General features: G+C 38.9%; 1 protein-coding gene across 2 annotated transcripts in view; it reads left to right on the top strand.

Annotated features, from left to right (window-relative positions):
• Positions 1–23,269, top strand: part of ADGRA1 (adhesion G protein-coupled receptor A1) — a 484,111-nt gene that overhangs the window by 178,646 nt on the left and 282,196 nt on the right. For both annotated transcript variants that reach the window (XM_042458649.1, XM_042458648.1), the window contains exon 6: positions 3,724–3,887. In XM_042458649.1, the coding sequence (XP_042314583.1) occupies positions 3,724–3,887 (164 nt within the window). The remainder of the gene's footprint in view (positions 1–3,723; positions 3,888–23,269) is intronic.

Raw genomic sequence — 23,269 nt, 5'->3', positions numbered from 1 at the left:
TGTAATAACAACAACAACATACCTAGCTCCCTAAGCCACTCCTATGCCGTGGTTTCTGCATGTTTTACTATTTTGATGCTCCAGTTTGTCAATATCCCTCTTGAATTGTGGTGCCCAGACCTGGACACAGTATTCCAGGTGAGGTCTGACCAAAATGGAATAGAGTGGTACTATTATCAATCTAGCCACTATACTCCTATAGATGTAGCCTAGGATCATACTGGTTTTAGCAGCTCCTGTATCACACTGTTGACTCATGCTTAGCTTGAGATCTACTAAGACTCCTAGATCTCTGTATATCCTTTAACAGATGGTAATATCTATGGTGATTATTTGAAGGCTAAGTAAATACATGTATCTTGAACAAATATTATAATAATGATTTAATCAGAGTTACATATTCCATCTTAAAATACATTTTTATGTAAGGTGTTCAAATTGTCTTCCCTGTACAGTACAGCAAAGCACTGCTCACATTGTTGAAGTACAGAGTTGCAAACATCACTTAAAGTTTCTCTTGTAATCTTGTGACACTTCTCTACTATTGTAATCTTTAATTCTGCAAGTGTATTTAATTTTGTGACAGAAACTCTATTTTTAAGGTACCCCCACAAGAAGAAACTGTTATGGATGTATACATTTTGGGGACACCCTGTACACACAGACAGAAATAGGCACATATAATTCTTAGGCCACATATACATACATTCATACGTGCAGATCTAAAAAAATACTGCGTGTAGCATTGCAGGCTAAGAGGAGATAAAAAAAGTATACCAAGTATACCAAGTGTTTCCATAGTACCCAAACATTCAGAAGTGAAGTGAATCCCATTTAAAATAATCAAACTTGTGGATTTTGGCCATGAGCTTGCTCTGTAGCCCTGTTATGAGAGTTTTTTGGCCACTACTCTTTTTAGTGTGGGCTGATATTATGAGGCATCAGGTATTACATGGCTTGAAAAGGATCTGAGGCCCTTTACCCCCAATGCTTTCTGGGCTTTCTGGCTCCCTCCAACTCTTCTCTAAAATAGCATGTAGAGATATCTTGTAGCACCTTTGAGACTAACTAAAATGGAATTCAACACTGAGAAATGTAAGGTTCTGCACTTAGGGTGGAAAAATGAAATGCACAGATATAGGATGGGGGACACCTGGCTGAATGAGACTACATATGAAAGGGATCTAGAAGTCCAAGTAGACTACAAGTTGAATATGAGTCAACAGTGTGATGCGGCAGCTAACAAGGCCAATGCAGTTTTAGGCTGCACCAATAGAAGTATAGTGTCTAGATCAAGGGAAGTAATAGTGCCACTCTATTCTGCTCTGGTCAGGCCACACCTGGAATACTATGTCCAATTCTGGGCACCACAATTCAAAAAGGATTGAGAAACTGGAACAAGATATTAGCCCTTTAGCACTGAAAATTGTTTTAAAAAGAAAAAAAATCAATTCACTCATATTTATATAGATTAAGATAATCCAAACATTATACTACATATTGACTAAAAACAAAAATGGCCATTATCACTTACATAAAAGTTACTGCATCTGTATTAAAAACTTTTTATGACAGATAATAGCAGCTGCAAGGAATTTAGCAACATTAATAGTTACATGTTCACTACAGTCTGCAAGGAGGTAGTTGACATAAAATTTCTCCTGGGAAGGGTGCACATGACAACCCTGCCCCTTTCTGGGATGGAGAGCTGCCTCTTTCCACAAGCAGCTCTCTGCTTGGGGAACATGCATTCTCCTGCCCTTCCAGTGCCTCAGAGAGGTTGCTAAAGCTGTTTGAGGCTTCAGAAGGGAGATGGAGCCACATGTGAAAGCCTTTGAATCACATTCATGACATAAAATGGCATAAATCACATTGGAGGATGAGCATGTGACGGTCTTCCTATTATGGGTGATATCATTAGATCTTGAGATGACATTTCCTGGATCAAAGTGTGGACAGAGTTGTCATCTTAGATTGTGGGAAGGCTTAGTACCAGTGTCCCATCTGTGTCTTCCTGTAGGTGTCTTGTGTCTTCCTGTAGGTGAGTACCTATTTGAGGTTTGGAGGCTGTATGTAGGCAAGTAAAGGTCTGCCACCAAGAGTCCTTGAAGGACCAGCATTATTGTCCAGAATAGGTTATAGTTCATTGATGATGTGCCTGAGTGGTCCCACACTTAAGACTATGGAAACTCATGCTGCCAGCTTCTTTCTTTAGTTAGTCTCAAAGGTGCTACAAGATCCCTCTACCTGCTGATTCTACAGACTAACATGGCTATATCTTTGAATTTTTCCCTAAAATAGTATGAGATACTAGTTGCACATAGGAATTTTGGGAAGGATCTTAGATTGTCTTCCAGATTCTCTTTCTTCATTTGCTTCATACTATCTGAAGAATAAAGGGGTTTCAGATTTGGTTTGATTTGCATTTTATTCTCCTGTTGACAGAACGATCAGGGACTGTGGACTTAAGACCATGTCTGCATGGGCCAAATAACACAGCCTCCCCCTGTCCTCCTGGAGAACAGTCCATATGAGACAAGGCCAAGTCCCCAGTTCCTTAAAATGTATTTTAGCAAATCACCTTTTGGTCTGGATCTCCTAAGAGAATCTAGAGCCCTCCATCATGGTGCTGGGTAACTGTTTACAATGTATTCTGCTGTGCCATCCAGTGCTGCTGATGTGCTCGCTCTGATGTCAGAAGGAGGTGCCCAACCATATGATTGATGCTGGGTGCCTTGTTCTGATCTCAAAGCGAACAACTTGCTCAAGTGTCAACAGTGCTAGGCAGCACAGTGGGACGTATGTCTGAATAACTGCTCAGTGGCACAATGTGAGAGCAGCTTCAGAGTTAGAATACTCTGGGCTACTCCTGGAGTATTCTGGCTCATGCAAACACCACCTAAGACTAGCATATCCTGAAACACCTTTTTGAGTGTCTTCCCCACTTCCTTAGAGGTTACTCTTTGGGGATGGTGAATGGGGAGGCTTCTTTTTTTGAATTATTCTTTGGAATCAGGATGATGCCACTTCTCATGCTTTTGTCACCATTGTGGTATTAATAACTACCCTCCATTTTGTTTGCAGCCCCCTCTTTATTTGAGATTATTTTTTCATGTTCCATTGCAGTTGCAGTTAATGCAATAGAGAGTTGGTGTGAAGTAATTCCATGTTGCTGTCTTGAGTCTTTATTCTGGTGGCTAATGTCTCATACATCCTGAATACCTGAATTAATGAAGTAGATCCTGGGAAATATTTCTTTAACAAACAAACAAACAAAATTGATACCAAATGTAGAAAGAACACAAAGAGAATAGGAATGGGTTCCTATTCCACAAACAAAGCAAAACTGTTTGGAGGGGGCACAGAATGACACTGGACTTCAGTGAGACTCTGAGATATGACATATTAGTGGCCTCCCCGCCCCACTTCACACGTAACATAAATATGATTGTAGGCAATTTTGCTGACTACATGAGCCACTATGTTTATCACCATGCAAGATAGATAGGATTACATTTTGGAAGTGAAGAATCGTGCACATTCAGAACATACAGTTTATTTTTGCTGTCTAGGTAAGTGTGGAAGACTGTGGAATAGCAGAAAATAATCTGAGAATAGGCAATTGAGAGTTTGTAAAATGAGACCATGAGTTACATATGACAAGTATTGCATAAAAACAATTTCAAAAGGATAAATATTTATTAGTTTGGACTTTGCTTTCAGACATTTCTCTACTGATTCTCTCATCTGTGACTGTAATCTCAAATGGCTGTTATACTGGGCTAGAAATGCCTCAGTGCGGATATCAGAAGAAACTGTTTGCGCTTTCCCAAGGAGTTTACAGGGAACACCAATTCGGAATCTGAAAGAAAACCAGCTAATATGTGGTGAGTGGGACCTTTGTTTTCAGTTTTATAAAGTGAAAGAACAAAGGTACACAGAAAAAGTGCATGCTGAAGTATAGGTGCCAAGTGGTTGATGCACAGAACTGTGGAACATCTATAGAAGACAAATATGTAACAATGTTGTGGTTTAAGGGGAGGATACGTTTTTTAAAAATGGTGTTAGATCATTGCAAATATCTTTCATCCATCCAAAATGCCCCTTGTAAAACTATCACTGATCTCATCTGACTTTGAAGTAATCGTTCTAATGCATTTGCATGTAACAAAACAGTGATATTTCTCATTGCATTATATGTTCAAATAAAATATTCTATTTTTATTGGATTATATGTTTGACAGCATGGAATAACTGTCAAATTGTATTTTTCTGCCAGTCACCTTTTCAAACTTTGTAGGATAAGCTTTAGTTGTGTGTTCTGGCGAGGGGAGGAATAAATTTTAATAATCAGAAGATTACACCGAGGCAGAGATTTAAAAAAGGAGTAATGGAAAAAGGTTGGATGGAAAGGAGATAAAGAATATAAGCGAACAAGAATTGAAATGTATCTCAAGTATAGGCTGTTATATTTGGATGAGGTGTAAACTAGAGTACTTGTGTCATTCCCTAGAGATCTCATCATGCAAATAAAACTGACCTTGGGAAAACTTAGAAATGATGCTCTACATTTCTAATAACTGGGGAAAATCTTTTTCACCAACCAAGTCAGAATGGATATGTAAGTTATGGAATATGACCTACATGGTCAAACTGCCAAATTTGATTAAGTGTCAGAGAAAGGAGACTACACAACAAATTGTCTTCATTTATACACTATAGGAGAGACATAGTTCAAGATTTATACATGTTTTTCAGTATAATGTAAGCCAGTTGGAGATACTGGTTGGTGTATTCTATTTTTACCCACCCCCTTTCAACCATGCTCTAAATATTCATGGCAACAAGTATGTTTAAAAGGAAAATGTGTGTTATCTAGAACAAAAAACGAAGAAGGAAATTACACAATTTATTCAACAGCTATAGGCTTTGATGAGTTCAGTCCATAGTTGTGTGGCCACCAAAAACAGGCTTTCTTATCCTTACCACATTCTTCTGCTCACCCATATAGAGAAGGCAGTGACTTCTCAACTATGCATGGTCCAAATTATTTATATAATAATAAAAAATCACCTCATTCTACAAATTAGTGCAGAGAAGTGACGGTGAGATGAAAAGCAGTAGCCAACCAATGAATCTTTAAGCAGTGGCCAATAATCGCATTTTCACTACGAAAAGTGGTAAGATGGTAAAAAAAAGTTCTAAGATTTGAGAGAAGCAATAGCACGAAGATGTGAAAGACAAAAGCCGGTTTCTGGATATAGAGGCTGGCTATCTCTGCATTTAAAAATAAATAAATCAAAGTAATCTTTTTTATTTTCTAAAAATGAAGGTGACTATATAAACAGATTTCAGTACTGAGGTACTTGTTTATTTCTGTGGTATATTTTATTCATCACATAAAAGTAAAAAATCTGTGCCAAGTATATAAATGAATGAGTGATTATCCCTATATATCCCTATATATCATTTGGTTTTAGAGGATTTCTCCACCTGTTTCGTTCAGATAATCTGGGTACCTTAAGGGCTGGAATTTTGCCCTAAAGGTCTGTTTGCCAGAAGTTGTGCACCTAGTAGTTCTTCTCATTTTTGATAGTTTCTATTAAGTTCTGTGGGTATTCTGTTCTTGTTCACAATCAAAGGATAAAGCCAAATGCTTATTTAATATTTAACAAATGTTAAACATTATTTATAATTATCTTAGTCACAAATTGGCTACAATGCCTTAGGTCAGTGATGGGTGAACCTTTTAGTGCCCAAACTAAAAGGCATTCCAGCACCAGGTGATGAATGCCTTTTAGTTTGGGCACTCAGTCCCTTGAAAATGTGTCATCCACAGGGTCACCATGAGTCAGGAATGACTCAAAAGCAGTTAACAACAAAAACAACAAAAAGCCTCGTCCTTATTTAAACCAAAGGAGATAAAACAGAAGTACTTGATGAATTCTTGTTCAGTGGAAATGTATCTTCAGTGTTCTTTTGTTCAGTGGCCACCTCATGCAAAATAGTGTCAAAGACCACTGGATTTGATCCCCTTCCCCACTACCATTCCCTTCTTTTCTGTCGTGTCATTTTAGATTGTAAACCTGAGGGCAGGGAACCATCTGAATAACTATCTGTAAGCTGCTCTGAGAGCCTTTAGGGCTGAAGAGTGGGGCATAAATACCGTAAATAAATAAAAAAATAAAATTACTCTCTGTTGTCCAATTGAAAAGTGTTGTATTGGTGAAGTGAAATCAAAGTGCTTTAAAGCGAGGCATGCTTGTATTTTATGGCTCTTCACCCTCAGGCTTAATTGTGTGTCCTTCTCTTGGATAAAATCTCTTCCTCCTATTATATTAATTGAAATAACTACACAGAAAGAGTTATTATACTCTCTGATGTCAACAGACTAATGGCATTGCTACCCTTTAGAAAGGTAATGTTGGTGTAATGAACCAGTTATTTGTTACTGCCATCTTGCTTATGGGTACTATTTTCTAAAACTTCCTGTATGAAGTGCCAAGAGTGAGAATTATTTACTTGGAATTCTATTTCTCATATTGTTCTGCTGTAAGCCTTATGAAAAAGCCCTTCTGTAACTTATGACGAAAGCCGTCATAAGCCATACGTTGCTTTCTGCCTGACAGAACTGAGGAGATAAAGAACTGAGATTTAAAGCAAAAATGTGCACACTTCAAATTTATTTAAGAAACATTGCAGGCAAGATACTGAAGGAAGAAAGTAACCCTGGAGAAAATTGTCTTATCAGATGTAATATCCACAGATGATTGAGAAGAGGCAGGCTTTGAGGGGAAAAGGAGAGGTGAAAAAATGGCCACATTCATATAAAATGTTACATTGGAATCACTGAGAACTTTGGCTTATTGATGCTGATTGTTCTCGCTTCTTCCTTTTCAAAGCCAGAGAACAGCTAAAATAATTATAAACTTATAGAGACCAAAAAACTTAGTGTTACGGCTGAACCTGGTCCATGGCTTGACAGTCTTGACAATATTAGATCCATAAGTCAGTTTAAAATCCTAGCTTTGCAATCTGTGTATTTAGAAGAGGCAGTAGCCAGAAGTCTAGGTCCAGTTGGTAACACAAAGCTTTTCTTTGTGCTAACAGGCTGCTTGTTGACATCAAGAGAGATTTCTTAGCAATTCTAGTGTAGCGTTTTATGCTGACACAGTCAGTGTAGCAAACATTGATAAACTGTCTTCTTTCCATACTATTGTCTAAATGTCCACTCAACTGAGAAATGCTGAAACCAATTGGAAATAAAGCAATCTCTTCTTCAAACTAAGTGGAAAGCAAGCTGTTCTGAAGAGATGTCAAATGTTTTAGAATAATTTCATCCATCTGGGTAATGTGTCTAGTGACCTTAAAGTTTTCACAAAATCTTACAGGCAGTGACATATTTATGGCCACCCCAAATTGGGAAGACTTTCTCTTCTTATGCTGTAGATTGTGATAGGCCACTTCTGGAAGTTTATCACACCGGGGTTAAAACGTTCCCCGGTGCGTTCTAATGTGTACAAGCGGGGCCACGCATGGAGCGTGATGGGAATGCGATGGGGCCCAGAACGCCAGTTTACCGCACAGCGGAATGCCACCTTTGCTGCCAGGCATTCCCATCACGTTCCCATTGAGTTCCAGGGGACGCCATTTCTGGGGATGCTTTGAAACAGTTCCCAGAAATGGAGCCCTCTGGAATTCAATGGGAACGCGATGGGAACGCCCAGCGGCAAAAGTGGCATTCCGCTGTGCGGTAAAATGGTGTTCTGGGCCCCATCGTGTTCCCGTCATGCTGCGTGCGCGGCCCCGCTCGTGCACGTTAGAACACACCAGGGAACGTTTTAACCCCGGTGCGATAAACTTCCTAGTCTTATGGTACTGAGGCCCTTGGCTTGATCTCATGTGGCCCTCTGCCTAATTTCAGAAGCACTCTGAAAGGAGTCAGTTCAGAAGTCTGCAAGAATGGATGGCCCTTACTCAGTAGCTTGCTGGTTGGGAAGGCTGGAGTGTGAGAGAAGAGGGTAACAGAGGGGGGAAATGGTGTGACTTAATAGTTTGGGCTATAGCCCAGTCCACCACTGGCTTCATTATGGGCACTGGTAACATACATCTACTGACAGGTTACCCATAAAAGTTTATCCACTTCTGCTTTTCAGGTGGTGAACAGAGACGTTTTCAAACTGCCCTGTGCCTAAAATGAATATGTGTATGACCCCTCTCCACCATATGTTTATTCAGACATGTGTACAGCATATTCTTGTATATAAACACATAGTGCTCCATGGGCTGCTGTATGTGTGTGCACAACAGGCCAGTTGGAGAGGTATGTTTGATGCATCTATGACAAAATGATGTATGTCTGACCTTTTCGTATGCATTTTCATTGTATGTGTGGAAATCTCAGCCTTCTATGTGAAAAAGGAATCAATTTATGGATGGCATGTGAAAAAGGAGAGAGATATGAGGGCAAGAGACAGGGTTCAGATGTAATGTTGATGTGATGGTTTAGTGTGATGTGTAATCTCATGTGCTTCCTTCCCTTCACTTCCACTGGCACAGCTGAAACCTTAGACAATCTGAACACGAGGGGACAACAAGAGATCTGTGTAACTTCTAAACTTCTTCTATTTACCAGCATTATTCTTATCAGTCAAGTCAAGCTGTTCAATGTTGTAGTATGGAACACATAATGTACAATATTAATCCGGTTATGAAATTTATATGCTGATGAAGACCTTGGTGAGTCGAAACGGCCACACAGGACTCCGGAGGTAGCCGTCCCGTTGGTATTCAACCCATAAAGGACCCTGCTACCAGCTAATATTACCAGTTCCTACTTCAAGTTGGTTTGTTCCAAGCATCATCTATTATTATTGCTGTTTAGTTTTTGAACTTTAATATTATGTTGCAGCAGTAGAACCATTTTCACTGCTCAAATTAGCAACATTGTTCACATGGACTGTTATTATCCACTTGTCTGATGCATATTGTCTATTGTTGATGTCTTTTATAATTATGTACCCTGATATATATATCTTGTAAATAGAAGAAGTTTAGAAGTTACACAGATCTCTTGTTGTCCCCTCGTGTTCAGATTGTCTAAGTGTAAGCCTGCTGCTCGTTTGTTGGTGTACAGCTGAAACCTTTACATCATTTTCTGGTTAGCTATGGCTTGTTGTCATTCATGTACATGTAGCGGTGAAAGTGAGAATCAGATGCCATCATTTTATGTTGATTCCCTCCCCCCCTACAGATAGGTAGGACTACCACATGTTGTCTAGGTCTACACATAATAACAAACTGCAGATAATTTAAACTGGAAACATAAGCTTCCAGCTCCTTGCTGCAGGTGCACTGGAAGAGAAGATGTGAATTGAGAGTGCTAGCCTGTTGGTTACTGATGTCAAGTTGACTTTGACTTATGGTGACCCTGTGAATGAGAGACCTTCTAAATCACTCTATCATCAACAGCCTTGCTCAGATTTTGCAGATTCAGGGTATGGCTTCCTTGATTGAGTCTATACATCTGTAATGTGGTCTTCCTCTTTTCCTACTGCTGTTTACCTTCCCAAGCATTATTTTCTTTTCTAGTGTGTCATGTCTTCTCATTAAATGTCCAAAGTACAACAGTCTCAGTTTAGTCACCTTGGCTTCTAGGGAGAGTTCAGGCCCCATTTATTTGTCTTTTTAGCAGTCCATAGTATCGATAGAACTCTTTCCCACCACATTTCAAATGAGCTGATTTTCTTCTTATCAGCTTTCTTCACTGTCCAGCTATTACAGCCATATGTAGAAATTGAAAATATGATGACATGGACAACCCTAATTGTAGTTTTCAATGATATATCTAGATATTTAGGATTTTGTCTAGTTATAGCTAGACAAGATCCTGAAGTGTCATCATATATCAATGAATACTAAAGTTAGAATTGTCCGCGTCATTGTATTTCCATTTTCTATATGTGCTTGTGAAAGCCATGGAAACTCATAGAGTGATCTTGGGCAGTCACACTCTCTCAGCCTGAGAGGAAGGCAAAGGCAAAAAAAAAAAAAAAAAAAACCCTCTGAACAAACCTTGACAAAAATCCATAAGCCATTAGTCAGAAACAACTTGAAGGCATACAACAGCAAATGCCTTTATTGCTTGTCCTGTGAATTTTTTTGCATTGCTTTGTCTTGGTCACATGTGCATTTTTCAGTACTATTGGTTTATTAATCTGAATTTTGCAGCAAAGTTTTCATAGGCTGACTGGCACTGTTGGGAAACCCAGCAACTCCAAGACTGGAAGGCAACATGCAGCTCATGGGTTGCCAGTGATCCTTGGGTCTCCACCACCTCAAAGTTCCCTAATTCCCTCCAGACCCTCCCCCAAGAAAACTGTCCAAAAATTGCTCAAAATGGTATCTGGAAGTGGTGTTATATTACTTTTGATGTGTTGAAATGCTACATTGCAGAGCATGAAAGAAAAAGTATTGCATTCCCTCTGCAGTTGCACACTCCTGCCCTAAGCCCTGTGATATTTTTGCCTCCTTTGACATGGCTACTAGGGCTCATTGAAGTGTCTTGTTCACTCATCCATTGAGAGAAAGAGATATGTCTTCTCAAGTCTTTCAAACTGAGGGCCTGCTGACAGGAGATATTCCTACGAGTGACAGACTGTTTTGAGGATTAATGTTCATGAGCTCTGTGTATTTGATGTTTAGCTACCATATGACTTGGCTGTTGCTTATGATGCTAATTGGTAGGGATGCCAGGTGGGAAGAGTACAATGTTATGGTTCCTATTAAAATCTTAACTACTGCGGCTCTGTCTTCATTTCAGTACTAGTGACAATATTTTCTTGTTAGACTACAAAGCAGTGGAAAGTGGAAGTGATCAAGGCACCCAGAATTACATTAGTTTATACTGTATAAACTTCTTTATTCTAGGTCAGCTGCAGATATACTGGCCAAAAGAGTCTCTCCCCCCCTCCTGTATATCCATGTGAAGGCATACATATAATGAATGTGTTTCAATTCCAAAAATAACCGATGATTGATGTGACAGGTTATTCCAAATTAGGCACAGCTGTTGGTCACAATTTAATTGCTAGTAAATTATCTATTCTTCTCCAATAATTTTGGATGATCATTTTAAATAGATTATTACTTATGGTTCACAGCTGGAGCACATAAACAATTGTGCTTGGATTTGGCATTATTTTTAAAAAGGATTGTTACTTAAGCCTGAGAGGAAAGAAGAGTGGGGGAAAATCTGTTCTAGGTAACAGTGAATCACATGGCAATTGCCTGTATTTGAATGACTTTCCAGCCCATCAATTTTGAAAACCACCTTAATTTTAACAGTCAAGTCATGAGTGAAATTAGCACATAGTGAATGACACAGAGAATATTATTGGGAATAGAGGGGGATTATTGTTCAGGAAAAAACCTCATAATAATATACCTCTGTAGAAAATTTCAGCAAGCTGACTTATTATTTCATATTCTTCTTTGGAAGCCATTGATTAAAAATATTATTCACTGTTTGAAGTGGAGCATTGTATAGTCATTCTTAAAAAACATTTCTGAATTATTGTTGCTGTTCTTGAATGTGGCTTCGCTGTTGCATGCAAGCATTTCTCAAAAAGATTTTACACCCCAAATAAGCAAACGAATGTTAAAAAGAGAGGCCTTTTCAGCTCCAGTACATTCTATTAATGTTCACTGAAATCACCTTTAAATAAAAAGGAAGAGCAGGTATTCATATTTTTCTTCACTGTTTTTTTAATCATTTCAAGAGCTGTGTGTCAGCAGCAGTTCTCAGGTCTTAAAAGTGAGATTCAAGTATTATGTCTATGAAATCACACTTCTGTGGGAATGGAAGTAGTCCCATTAGAGAGGAGTGGGGTGAGGGGTGGAGAAAGGGAATAAAGAGACAGAACTAAATATAGTTTGCCTGTTATGTATACAGTTCTGTTACATATAAATAATATTCAAAATGGTGTACTTTTAAAAAAATAAATGGCACATATTGCTAAACTGAAACAATGCCTATTTTGCCACACCATTTAAGGGTGATCTGGTGGAGGCACATGATTGATTTGAGGATTTGAGGTCACTGCTAAGGTGGGGGTGAACCTACCATAAAGAGCATGACATTTTCTCAGTGTTCACCAGCTAGCAGCTGCCATTGCCTCACCTCCTGAACATTCTGTAATGCAGTGCCCACCAATTCCTATAGAACATCATCAGGAGGGAGATTCGACAGGAAATTAGCAGCCACCAGCTGGTGGAGAAGGATTGCCAGCACCACTAAATACAGGCAGTGGCAGTGAATAATGTCAAAAGGGGCTTGTATAGTTTCATTTGATCTTTAACCCCATTCAAGGAGCAGATATGGCCAAGTGTTCAGCCCAGCACTAATACCAAATATTTGTCATCTCAGGAGTTTTTGCTCTTATTTACCACTACTAGTAAACTGGAAAATGAGAGCAGGTTTCCTCCCTATATGGCCCATAATACTGCCTGTATGGCTTTCTTTACATCCCACAGATAGAAGAACTAGAGTGTTAGGTATACGTTTGTCCCCTTCATATTTTTATATCAACTTCATATTAAAGGGAGTTTTTGATGCTAAAGGTGATGTGGAATTAACTAGGATTTTATCAGGCCAAAGCAGCGAGCTCATAGACTAGTTGGAGTCAACCGTGAGTGATATTGTCTTTATGTGATATCTGATTCAACAGATCACATAAAGACAATTTGGGTAACAAGATGACTACTGTTATAAAAATGAAAGCTAAAAATGAAAGCTAACGATTCAGTGAAGGGGCATGAAATCTTCTGGACATTGCCAGTTACCTCAGCCAGCTATGGCTTCTACACAGAGGTGCTTAATTCCTCACCCTATGACAATATCTACTTTTCCTTTGGATTCCATACACTGCATTCTTTGCATCTTTCTGGTCACTGGAGCTGTGGCAAGGAAAATAATTACAAAGACCTCGGTTTTCTAGCAATCAGAGCAATGCTTTGGCATTGTGCCCTATGTGCTCAACAAGCTGTCAAAAATCAGTCATTTCTTCATCATGCCCTTTTGCCATTTTTTTAGGAGAGGGAAGAAGTTCACAACTCTTTGATTTGTTTGGACATTGTATATTCCCACTTTCATTTATTTGCATATACAGGCTGAGTATCCCTCATCTTTGCTGAAAGTGCAAAGACAGGTTTACAACTGAACATCAAATACCAAAAATTAGGATCACAGATAATCTGTATAATGCTAAAGTAGATGATGAAGAGATTGAAATAGTTTATGATTTTCCATACTTGGGCTCAATCATCAATCAGAGCAGAGAGGCAGTTAAGAAATCAGAACACTGGGACTTGGAAGGGCAGCTATGAAGGAACTGGACACGATCCTGAATAATAAATTGTAAGGATATATCATTAAATACTAAAGTTAACATTGTCCATGCCATGTATTTCTCATTTCTGTGTATGATTGTGAAAGCTGGACAGTGAAGAAACCTGATTTGAGATATGGTGCTGGACAAGAGTTCTGAGAATACCATGGACTGCTAAAAAGACCAGTGGATAGGTCTAAGAGCAGATCAGGCCTGAACTCTTCCTGGAAACAAAGATGACTGAACTGAATTCATATTTTGGGCACATCACAAGAAGAAAGGACTCACTAAAAAAAGACTATAATACTTTGTAAAGCTCCAAGATATCTGTGTATATTATGTACTCATATATGCAACTATTCCAATATCTGGGGGGAAAATCCAAATTGCTTCTGGTCCCAAGCATTTTGGATAAGGGAGGTTCAACCTGTATGTATAGCAAACCTGGCAAGGCTATAAAATTGTATCCACTTACCAGGAGTAAGCCTCACTGAAATCAACTAGGTTTACTTCAGAGTGTGTGGGATCATACTGAAAAGCCTATTTCCAGCAGTGATGCAGAGCTGTGTAAATATAACAGTAAGCCTTGTTTTAGTGTGGGTTTGTTCATAATGGTGCATGAAGTGTGAGACACAAGGTTTATTATACTGCTTTGGGATTCTTGGAAAAGGAGAATAAAATAGTTGTTTGCATTTTTTAAAACTGACACCAGAACGTATCCTTGTGTTCCTTGATCCTCAGTAATACTAAGAGCCTCTTTATTTGTTCCCTGACTGAAAAGGTGATGACAGATTCTTATGTTTTCTGTGTGTTTAGTTGTCACAGAACTGACATCTGCATGTAGTTCCCATTTATGCCTGAAAAAGCATACTGTTTAATTGGAAGACAACATACATTACTTATACAATGACAAAATATTTTTGCAGTACATTTTCTGGAATTGGTATTGGTGCTGAACCTGTCAACCTGTCCCAGTACTGATGAGCACAGTTATATTTCTCTAAAATGGAAATAACATTTTGAATTAATGGAATTCCCATAAGAGATAGAATGACAGTGTACACATCCTCAATTAGCCATATGTGTTAAGGACACCCTAACCCTTAGCCATTCTCAACATGTTTCCTTTTTGAATTATTCGAAAGCAAAGAATAGGAAAAGATGGGGCTCATGCTATTTATTTTAAAGAGACATAGTCCAAACAGTACAAATGAGTGTTTGCCTGAAGGTATGTGTATGCATGCTTGAGCTTGGATAGGACTGCCAAATACAGAGAAATGAATAATACAGTGCTAAAGCCATCATTAATTGAGCAGTTAGAGGATGATACCATCCTACCATAGCATTATGCTGACACTGCTCAGTTATGGATGGCTTCAGCATACCATTATATTCATTATACCTAAAAGGTCCATTTGTCTTAGAAGTAACTTTCCAGAAGTAACTTATTAAGTTAGAAGTAAAGCTCCAAGTCGTTTTGGTCCTCAGGTAGCTCTGATTCAATGCAAAGTAAAACGTGAGACTTGGACCTGTGATACAATAAAGGCAAGACTTCTGTGAACACTGAAAAAGTCTTGGGCTTCCTAGGTTGTTTTCCCCCTCTTTGTTTCTTCCTGAGATTGATGGATTTTGTCTCCATGCAGCTAAAACCAGTGCCTTCTTTAGTGACAAATTGGCCACCATGAAAGGCACCAGTTTCACGTACATGAAGCTGAAATCCATCAGCTGCAGAAAGAAACATGCCCAAATAGATAGAAATCCTTACAGTGTTTTGCAGACTTAGGTGAAACAGTGCCTTCTGAATGTTGTTCTGCTTCAGTGCTCCTACACCACAGTTGGGAACCATCTGGCCTTCCAGCTATGAGAATCATAGAATCATAGAGTTGGAAGAGACCACAAGGGCCATCCAGTCCAATCCCCTGCCATGCAGGAAGCCCAAATCAAAGCATCCCGGACAGATGGCCATCCAGCCTCTGCTTAAAGATGTCCAAGGAAGGAGACTCCACTACACTCCGAGGGAGTTTGTTCCACTGTCGGACAGCCCTTACTGTCAGAATCTCTTTTCCTGGAGCTTGCATCCATTGTTTCGGGTCCTGTTCTCTGGAGCAGCAGAAAACAAGCTTGCTCACTCCTCAATATGACATCCCTTCAAATATTTAAACAGGGCTATCATATCGCCTCTTAACCTTCTTTTCTCCAGGCTAAACATCCCCAGCTCCCTAAGTCATTCCTTATAGGGCATGGTTTCCAGACCTTTCACCATTTTAATCGCTTTCCTTTGGACACGCTCCAGTTTCTCAATGTCCTTTCTGAATTGTGATGCCCAGAACTGGACCCAATATTCCAGGTGGGGCCTGACCAAAGCAGAATATAGTGGCACTATTACTTCTCTTGATCTAGACACTATACTTTTATTGATGCAGCCTAAAATTGCCTTTTTAGCTGCCACATTGCACTGTTCACTCATGTTCAACTTGTGGTCTACTTGGACTCCAAGATCCCTTTTACATGTAGTCTCATTCAGCCTGGTGTCCACCATCCTATATCTGTGCATTTTATTTTTCTGCCCTAAGTTCAGTACCTTACATTTCTCCGTGTTGAATTTCATTTTGTTAACTTTGGCCCAGCTTTCTAGTTTATTCAGGTCATTTTGAATTTTTATCCTGTCTTCTGGAGTATTAGCTATTCCTTCTAATTTGGTGTCATCTGCAAATTTGATAAGTATGCCCCCAATTCTGTCATCCAAGTCATTGATAAAGATGTTGAATAGCATTGGGCCCAGGACAGAGCTCTGTGGGACCCCACTGGTCACTTCTCTCCAGGATGAAAAGGAGCCATTGTTGAGCACCCTTTGGGCTCGGGCAGTCAACCAATTACAAATCCATGTAACAATTTCATTGTCTAGCCCACATGTTACAAGCTTGTTTGCAAGAATGTCATGAGAAACCTTGTCAAAGGCCTTACTGAAATCAAGATATATTATATCCCCAGCATTCCCTTCATCTACCAAGCTGGTAATTTTATTGCTGGACTGTAACACATGCTCACAGTCCTAGCTAGTGTAGCCAGTGATAAAGAACACTGGGAGCTGTAGTCCAATAACATTTGGAGGGCCCCATGATTCCCATCACTGTCCTGAACTAGGGATGGGCAGTTGTGAAAAGCTAGGGGTCTCATTAGCTCTGCAGGAGACCTTGGAGGACTACACTCCCATTGTGTCTGTTTCCATTTTTTTTAAAAAACAAAAAACCTCCCACATTTCACCCAAATTTCCTCTAGGAGACATGGGGGACATTAACATCATGTTTTGGGACCTTCCTGGGCCATTTTAGAGATGCCCTTTTTAAACAAAAGGAAATAGGCTGCAATCACTTCCTATTTATTTCCGTTCTCAAAAAATGTCACTCTTGGGTGACCAGCAGTGGCCACCAAAACAGGGTGAAGTGCAAGTTTGGGGGCAAGTTAATTTTGAGAATTTTTTTTAACACCCTCAGGGTTTCCCAGTGTCCTTCAGACATGGTATAAAGGCGTTCCACACCTTCAGAGGCCATTCATTTTTGAACATATTGTAGCAAGAAAAGAAAGAAAGAGAAAAGAAAAAAACTTTGATCCAGAGGGCTGTCCTAAACAGAAAGATGACCAACACTGTTATGGGATATTTTAACAATAGTCCGTATCTTATACTTACTCCTGGAACAGAAATGTTTTACTCTAGGTCATTGTGTTCCCCCATTTTAAAACAAATGTTCAGTTGAAAGGACAACGAAACTATTCCTTCTGAATTACATGCCTATCTAAGGCACCATTATTTTGGTATCCAAGATGAAGAATGGTAATCCAGGATGGTGAAGTAGATTCAAGATTAGCTGATTTCCCATGCTGCACAGTATGGCCCAGGTTTCTTGGTTTACCTGCACTGGAAGATGAAGTGTCCTCATTTCCTGAGGCAAAATTACACTCTTTGGGGATTGATTCACATTGGCAGTTATGCTGGAGTAGAAGCTGATGTTTCAGATATCCTGGCCCCAATTTATTTTGTTGGACTGCACTCTGGGGACTGGAGACCAGGGTTCGATTTCCCACTCCACCATGATAACCCATTGGGATGAGTCACACACTCAACCTCAGAAAACCCCATTTTAGGTTTGCCTTGGGGTCAAGTCGGAAATAACTTGAAGGCACACAACAACAATCAGTCCTCTTTGGAGGCCTTGCTTTATGTCCTGTGAAGTGTATAAATTGTAGAATTTCCTATCCAAGGATGTCAAGGATTAGACTGATTGAGTCTCTCATCTGGGCAATAAAAACATATCAATTCCAATTTGATTTTAACTGCTCTTAATTGCTGTGCTATATGAAACTGCAGCTTTAAAGCTCTACCTTTTGTAATGTTAAAAGTTTTCTATGGAATTTAGTTTATTGTTTATCTGTTTTATTAATTTGTTTTGCATACTGGTTTGAGGGTCTTATTAGATATGAGAGATACTTCAGGCAAATTCTCATAATCAAACATTTTTAGACATCCAGATAAAGATTTCTTTTACCTGAACTATTCACTAGCTAGATTAGGATATAGCTTCTATGTAAATATAGATTAAAGCCATTAGTAAACTTTTGTTTTAAACTACAAGCTATGTGTTTTGTTGTTGTTTTTTTCCGAAGTCACTCTTAATTCTTAAGAAAACATAGACAAGAGCATATTTCTGATACTCTCCTAATTTAAAGCTAGACCGTAAGAGGCTTGGCTTTGACGTCTATGACATTTTTTAAATATTTAAATATTTTGTTTCCTTACCAAAGGAAACTTAAATTACCCTACAGAATAAGACATTTGTGTATATTTCTCAGCTTTTCTGGGTTAAAATTAGGCAAAGTTATCACAATGAAAAATTAAAGACAACTATCACTGCTACATGTCACCATTTTCTTTGCTTTGCCTTTTAATCCTTTTTGTCATGTACATGTTTTCTTAGCCATGCCTTCACCTGATTGCCTCCCCCGTTCATTTGCACAATCACCGTTTACTGTAGTTCCTCTTTATCCATCAAGCTTTTAGGGTTAGCACAAACATTTGTGCCTGTAGGAATCTTGGAAGTTTTGGCATCATTTTCTTTTGCATTCTCCTTTACATCCCTTGTTACATGCCCCTAAGTTTTCCCCTCAACCTATCCAAGGTCATATCAAAATCCTTAATTTTGGCCTCAAAACCTGCCCTTGTCTTACATACAAAGTCAATTTATAGTCCTAGTTTGTATCTTAAACTGAAATCCTTGCATGTAATGCCCTCCCACATATATAAAATGTTCTCCACAGCATAGGTTCTTGGGGTAAAACGGGAATGTGATACAACTGCTATAAGTCAAAAGCTCAGCTGAGTGTAACTGGATTTCAAAAGGGCTCAGAATACAGAAATTTCTCTGCAGTGTTCAAAGTGTTAGCATTGCATTTATTTTAAGAACAAACATTATGGCTTACAGAAAGGTTGCATTTCTGTCTAGGTACAGGATAAAGTACTGGCATTTATGCATAGTAATTTTTTAGACTTAACAGGACACATTAAAAGGCATGTCATTTAATTTGCAATAGTCAAATAGCTGTCTGGAAAATTCTTATTAAGATGGAAGTGGCTATTAAAATGACTTGGAATCAAACTTGTCTCATTGGTAATATGAAATTGGCAAAAAATGAAGAATCATTATTTTAATGGAACTAAACTGTATAGATATGTGCGTAAGTGCTCTTGTAACTATAAAACAAATTAATATATGTTGATGCATTTGATATCTCAGGAGTGCCGTGTTATAAATATTTTAGAAGAAGTGTTAAGACTGACATTTTATTTGTATGGGAATTTAGCATCCGCTCCCTTTTTTGTACAGTTAAATTATTTTCATAAGCTTTGGCATTTGGTTTACCTTTTTCCGCAAAATCCCATGCAGTGCTCTGCAGAACACAAGTTGGCATCACTTTCTTGGCAACTTTTCATGGTTGGCAAAATTTCTGTCCAGGATGACCTGGATTCTCCCTGCTTTCCTCTGGTGTATGTCATCTGTATCACCATATATAATTTATTTCATCAGCAGATCTCTTTGTTTAAAAAGAACAGCCTTCAGTTATTCTCTGTTGTTCTTCCCCTCTTTTTTTTCTGCTTTGTTACTAGACCAGTTCTTTGCTTTTAAGTGTCTTCCAGCTTCTTTTCACTGAGTTTTGCCATGCATATTTCTCTCCCACTGAGACTGTATACATATATTAGATCTCTAACTCATACTTTTGTCAGCAATACTTCCTTCACTCTACAATCATAGCAGGTTCAAACAGAAAGCCCTGTTGGCAATACAATAAATCAAGTGATCAACAAGGAGTAACTCTGTTCTCCCCCCACCCCCCGAAGTTCACAGTCTCACAAGAGGTACATTGCTGTAGATGGATTTTTAAACAGTAGTCACATTGGGGTGTGTGTGCGTGTGTGCGCGCGCGCATTGAAATACAATAGGTAGTTCAAAAAGACATGTATGTGAGGCAGGTTGTTACCTGGAAACCAGACTTTGCAAATCAGGAATCAGCCTCCCCTATTATCTCTGTAGTAGAGCTTGAAAAGTTACTTTTAAGTTAAATTAATATAATGCCATGCTGAGGTAATCCATAATTGAACAGTATAGGTCCCAGAGCTCTGCTCCCAATGCTCATTTATGAAAAACTTTGTTTTGTTGTTAGATGCCTTCCAGTCAATCTCAACTCATGGCAACTCTGTGAATGAGACGTCTCCAAGTCGCCCTATCTTCTGCCTCTCTGCTCAGGTCCTGCAGACTCAGGCTCATGGTCTCCCGGATTGAGTCTATCCATCTCACAGGCAGTTTTCCTCTCTTTCTACTGCACTCTGCCTTCCCCATCATCAATGTCTTTTCTAAAGAGATGTGCCTTCACATTATGCACATGTATACGGTTTCTTGATCTATACAGTCAAAGGTCTTGCTATAGTCTATAAAGCACATGCTGATGTTTTTTTTCTGGAATTATTTTGGTCACTCTGTTATCCATCGTACGTTTGTGATGTGGTCCCTAGTGCCTCTTCCTTTCCTGAACCCTACTTGGACATCTGACAATTGTCTGTCTCTATATGGAGTCTATGCTGCAGGATTATATTCATTCGAAGCAAATATCCAAATTCTGGTCCAGAGCAAATCTTGGTTTTAGTTTTATGTGTGAATCTTGAGCTCATGAATTTCTCCTTTCCTCCTTAAGTAAAAGACTGGAAGCTGTTGGTTCCCATTTTTAACTAACCAAGTTTTGTTGTTACATGCAAAACCAGAGATACTGTGGCTAGTGGAAATTAAACAACTTCAGAGTATAGTTTTTGATTATTGCTTATTGGGTTTTACTTGATTGGTATGACAAATCACAGTTGTGGGTTTGTTCAGAAGAGGAAAATGCTCTTCATTCAACGGTTAATCCTGAATATAAATCATATAATGGGGATTTTGAATCAGTGAAATGTAAATCACATGGCTTTCATTCAGCACAAAATAATTTTGTATAGAGGAGGATAGGAAGATGAAAGATTTAATTATTCTAATGATAGTTTAGGTCTTTGGATTCATGTTTCTAATCAGTGATTCCTGTGGCAATTGTAGCTTAGTGCTACTGACATAAAGCAGAGGATTGGAGATTATGTAAAGGAGCTTCAGTAACTCTTCATCTAAATGCCTGTAGAAGAATTCTGGACTTGGTTCTTCTCTCTCTTTTTTTCTTTCCCATGTTGTTCCTCCTCCTTCTTCAGTAAGGCAGATCTGAGGATGTAGTCAAAGCCCCCACCCTACCCCCTGCTAGATTTATCCCTAGTGCTGTGGACTATATTACCAGATACACTGTAAAGAGGAAATAAATGGTCTGAAATTTTAGGGAGGACCTCAATGATTACTGTTAAGACACATTCTTTCTTGACAAGACCCAGTTTGGTGTAGGTATTTGTTTTTTAAAAAAGTAAAAACAAAGATCTAATGTGTAAAGTGTAATTTATGAGTTATTAATAGTTTGAGAGCCAACATGGTGTAATGGTTTGAGTGTTGGGCTATGGCTCTGGAGATCAGTCAATCAATCAATAGTTTATTATGATCGTAGACCAGCATACTGGAGATTGGGGTTTGATTCACTGCTTGGCCATGGAAACCCATTGGGTTACCTTGGGAGAGTCACACTCTCAGTGCCAGAAAACCCCATGATAGGTTTGTTTTAGGGTCTCTGTCAGTCAGAAATGATACAACTATAGTGTAGTTCACTCTTAAAAACCTAGAGTAAGCAGAGCCAAATAAAAGATTACAATCTCTTAGAGCAGTGGTTCCCTACCTGTGGGTCGGGACCCCTTTGGGGGTCGAACGACCCTTTCACAGGGGTCGCCTAAGACCATCGGAAAACACATATTTGCATGTAGCAATGAAAATAATTGTATGGTTGGGGGTCGCCACAACATGAGGAACTGTATTAAAAGGTCGTGGCATTAGAAAGGTTGGGAACCACTGTCTTAGAGCATTTGACTAGTCTTTAACTCACTCTCACCATGTCTCTACCACTAATGAAGATCCTCTAATCCCTCATCTGGAGTGTTGTCCAAGGCTGAAGGATTGCCTCAGAGAGCACCCTAGTTCCCAAGAGAAAATGAAAGCAAATGAGTTTCAAGAACCTGTTTGAGTCTCACTGCCACTGCCCACTGCCATTGGACCCCACCTCCAAAAATAAAGGCCCTGTTTTCTGGCCAAGCATCATTTTTACAACCCATAGAACTAGGATCCTCCTTCTAATTCATATGCCAAAACCTGTCACCTAGTTGGTCCACATTACCCTTTAGGCTACCCAATTCTTGGAAAATATCTACAGTATTTCCAACAATGTCTTCCATCCCTTTCATGTCACTTGTTTACCCCAAGAACAATTCAAATTCCTTGTTCCTGTGTTTAATTGATAGTTCCTTGTTTCTGTGATCAACTACATTATCTCATTTCTTCTTTTTTCATTTTAAAGGGCCTTCTAGACCACCATTTATTAACCCTAAGTCTCTTGCCTTGGAATAATTAAAATCAAAAACATGACCAAGTCTAATACAGTGCTTCATAATCTGGTCTTATACTGTTTCTTTAACCTAAGAAAAACCAGTATACTTTTCCTCCTGTTTCTCATTTTTAAACAACATTATCTTTGAGTATATTCTATCCTATCTATCTGATAGCTAAAGTCAGTGGTCTTCTGTTAAACCAAAAGAGGCCTAAAGTGTGAAAACACTAAAATGTTTCCAATGTTTTCAAGAGGAACTAAAATTGTGAGAACACTGGCTCTTTCTGGAGTTAAGTTATGAATTTGCTTTAATTGTTTTAAGGCTGATTTTTATTTCTATTTTTGAAGGCAATTATTTCTGTTGTTTTACGTGTTGTTAGGAACAACAGCATAAGAGCAGATATACTCCTTGAAAGGAAACATAGACAGGCCAAAATAAAGCTGCTTCGGGTCACTTTGGAGGTATGCTGTTTAAATGATGCATGCATCCTAAGAGTCCAAAAGCCATCCCAACGCCATGCTCCAGTCCTAAGGACTGGAGTGCAGCTTTGGTGCTACTTCTGGCCTCTTAAGATGCATGTGTCATTTAAACAGCATACCTCCAAAGTGACCCGAAGCAGCTTTATTTTGGCCTGTCTGTACTGGCCAATGCTTTTCAGTGCAAAACCCCACTTTATTACAACATTCTTCTTTATTGTTGGTATAGATTTGGGGAAATTGCAGAGTATAAATAATGTCAACAACCCTCCACAATGTTCACATCCAATCTTTTCATCAGAGTTCAATATAGTGTGCAAAAATTCTCTGTGCTGTCCTCATTTTCTGTCCACAGCATT

Source organism: Sceloporus undulatus, chromosome 3 (assembly GCF_019175285.1).
Source record: "Sceloporus undulatus isolate JIND9_A2432 ecotype Alabama chromosome 3, SceUnd_v1.1, whole genome shotgun sequence".
NCBI classification, from domain to species: Eukaryota; Metazoa; Chordata; class Lepidosauria; order Squamata; family Phrynosomatidae; genus Sceloporus; species Sceloporus undulatus.
The sequence above is the reverse complement of the archived record's forward strand: the minus strand, read 5'-3'. Positions and strand labels throughout refer to the sequence as shown.